Genomic DNA, 2140 nt, shown 5'->3' on the forward strand with positions numbered 1-2140 from the left:
CAGTTGACAAAGGAGAGACAGAGCGCTTCATCGGGTAGAGCTGCACCTGATAAAGAGGAGAAAAACGGAGGAGGATAAGAGATTGGATTTGGAAGCGACGAGGGGTATTTTCCTGCTGGAACTAAGAGACTTTCATTTGTAGAGAACAAGAACATCCCTCTCTGTCCCGGAGTAGCCCTCTCTTCCTTCATTCCAACAGCTCCTCTTCCTGCCGGGTGTCTGAGTGTGAGAGAGACGGTTGAGAAGACAGTGTGTTTATGTGTGAGACTGGCGTGCGTACATGTGAGTATTTATGTACTTGTGGTGTGTGAGGTAGCCTGGTATGTGTATGTTTATGGTTGTGAGTGAGTGGGAGTGTGTGTGTGTGTGTGTACGGTTCTGTGTCTGTGTGTGTGTGTGTGTGTGTGTGTGTGTGTGTGTGTGTGTGTGTGTGTGTGTGTGTGTGTGTATGAGCGTACATGAGCTTCTGTACAGGCCCTAATGCCATCAGCAACAAAGGCAGAGTATGTGGAAGGTGGAGGTGTGGTGGGAGAGGGGGAGTGTGGTGGCCTTGTGAGCCAGATGGAGACCTCTGGGCTGGGTAGAGAGCGGCATGCCCTCGCCTGTCTGAAGGTCCCCAGGGAGCTTCAGAGGAGCTTCCCTCACTCCAAACGGGTGGGCTCCTATCTGGTGGGGAAGCTGATCAACAAGGGCTCCTTCGCTAAGGTCATGGAAGGGCTACACATCAGCACAGGAGAGAAGGTAACTTTTTTTTTTACTTTTGTTTTATTTTTACCTTTATTTAACGAAGCAAGTCAGTTTTAAGAAGAAATTCTTATTTACAATGACGCAATACTAGGGAACAGTGGGTTAACTGCCTTGTTCAGAGGCAGAACGACAGATTTTTAACTTGTCAACTCGGGGATTCAATCCAGCAATCTTTCGGTTACTGGCCAAACACTCTAACCACTAGACTACCCTGCAGGGGGTTCTGGGATGGTTCTGGGATGGAGGTGTGGTTCAGTGAGTCTCTAACCACTAGACTACCCTGCAGGGGGTTCTGGGATGGTTCTGGGATGGAGGTGTGGTCCAGTGAGTCTCTAACCACTAGACTACCCTGCAGGGGGTTCTGGGATGGCGGTGTGGTTCAGTGAGTCTCTAACCCCTAGACTACCCTGCAGGGGGTTCTGGGATGGAGGTGTGGTTCAGTGAGTCTCTAACCACTAGACTACCCTGCAGGGGGTTCTGGGATGGAGGTGTGGTTCAGTGAGTCTCTAACCACTAGACTACCCTGCAGGGGGTTCTGGGATGGAGGTTCAGTGAGTCTCTAACCACTAGACTACCCTGCAGGGGGTTCTGGGATGGCGGTTCAGTGACTGTGTTGTAGTGACTGTGTTGTATTGACTGTGTTGTAGTGACTGTGTTGTAGTGACTGTGTTGTAGTGACTGTGTTATATTGACTGTGTTGTTTTGACTGTGTTGTAGTGGCTGTGTTGTATTGACTGTGTTGTAGTGACTGTGTTGTATTGACTGTGTTGTATTGACTGTGTTGTATTGATTGTTATATTAACTGTGTTGTATTGACTGTGTTGTATTAACTGTGTTGTATTGACTGTGTTGTATTGACTGTGTTGTATTGACTGTGTTGTATTGACTGTTATATTAACTGTGTTGTATTGACTGTTATATTAACTGTGTTGTAGTGACTGTGTTGTATTGACTGTGTTGTATTGACTGTGTTATATTGACTGTGATATTAACTGTGTTGTAGTGACGGTGTTGTATTGACTGTTATATTGACTGTGTTGTATTGACTGTTATATTAACTGTGTTTTAGTGACTGTGTTGTAGTGACTGTGTTGTATTGACTGTGTTGTATTGACTGTGTTGTAGTGACTGTGTTGTATTGACTGTGTTGTATTGACTGTGTTGTAGTGACTGTGTTGTATTGACTGTGTTGTAGTGACTGTGTTGTATTGACTGTGTTATATTAACTGTGTTGTAGTGACTGTGTTGTATTGACTGTGTTGTAGTGACTGTGTTGTAGTGACTGTGTTATATTAACTGTGTTGTGTTGACTGTGCTGTAGTGACTGTGTTTTATTGACTGTGTTGTATTGACTGTGTTGTATTGACTGTGTTGTGTGTTGTATTGACTGTGT

General features: G+C 45.3%; 1 protein-coding gene across 1 annotated transcript in view; it reads left to right on the forward strand.

Annotated features, from left to right (window-relative positions):
- Positions 1-480: 480 nt before the first annotated feature.
- LOC115188317 (hormonally up-regulated neu tumor-associated kinase) overlaps positions 481-2140 on the forward strand; it is a 26002-nt gene continuing 24342 nt past the window's right edge. Inside the window, exon 1 of the mRNA XM_029747113.1 lies at positions 481-741. Within this exon, the coding sequence (XP_029602973.1) occupies positions 481-741 (261 nt within the window). The remainder of the gene's footprint in view (positions 742-2140) is intronic.

Source organism: Salmo trutta, unplaced genomic scaffold (assembly GCF_901001165.1).
Source record: "Salmo trutta unplaced genomic scaffold, fSalTru1.1, whole genome shotgun sequence".
In the NCBI taxonomy this organism is placed as follows: domain Eukaryota; kingdom Metazoa; phylum Chordata; class Actinopteri; order Salmoniformes; family Salmonidae; genus Salmo; species Salmo trutta.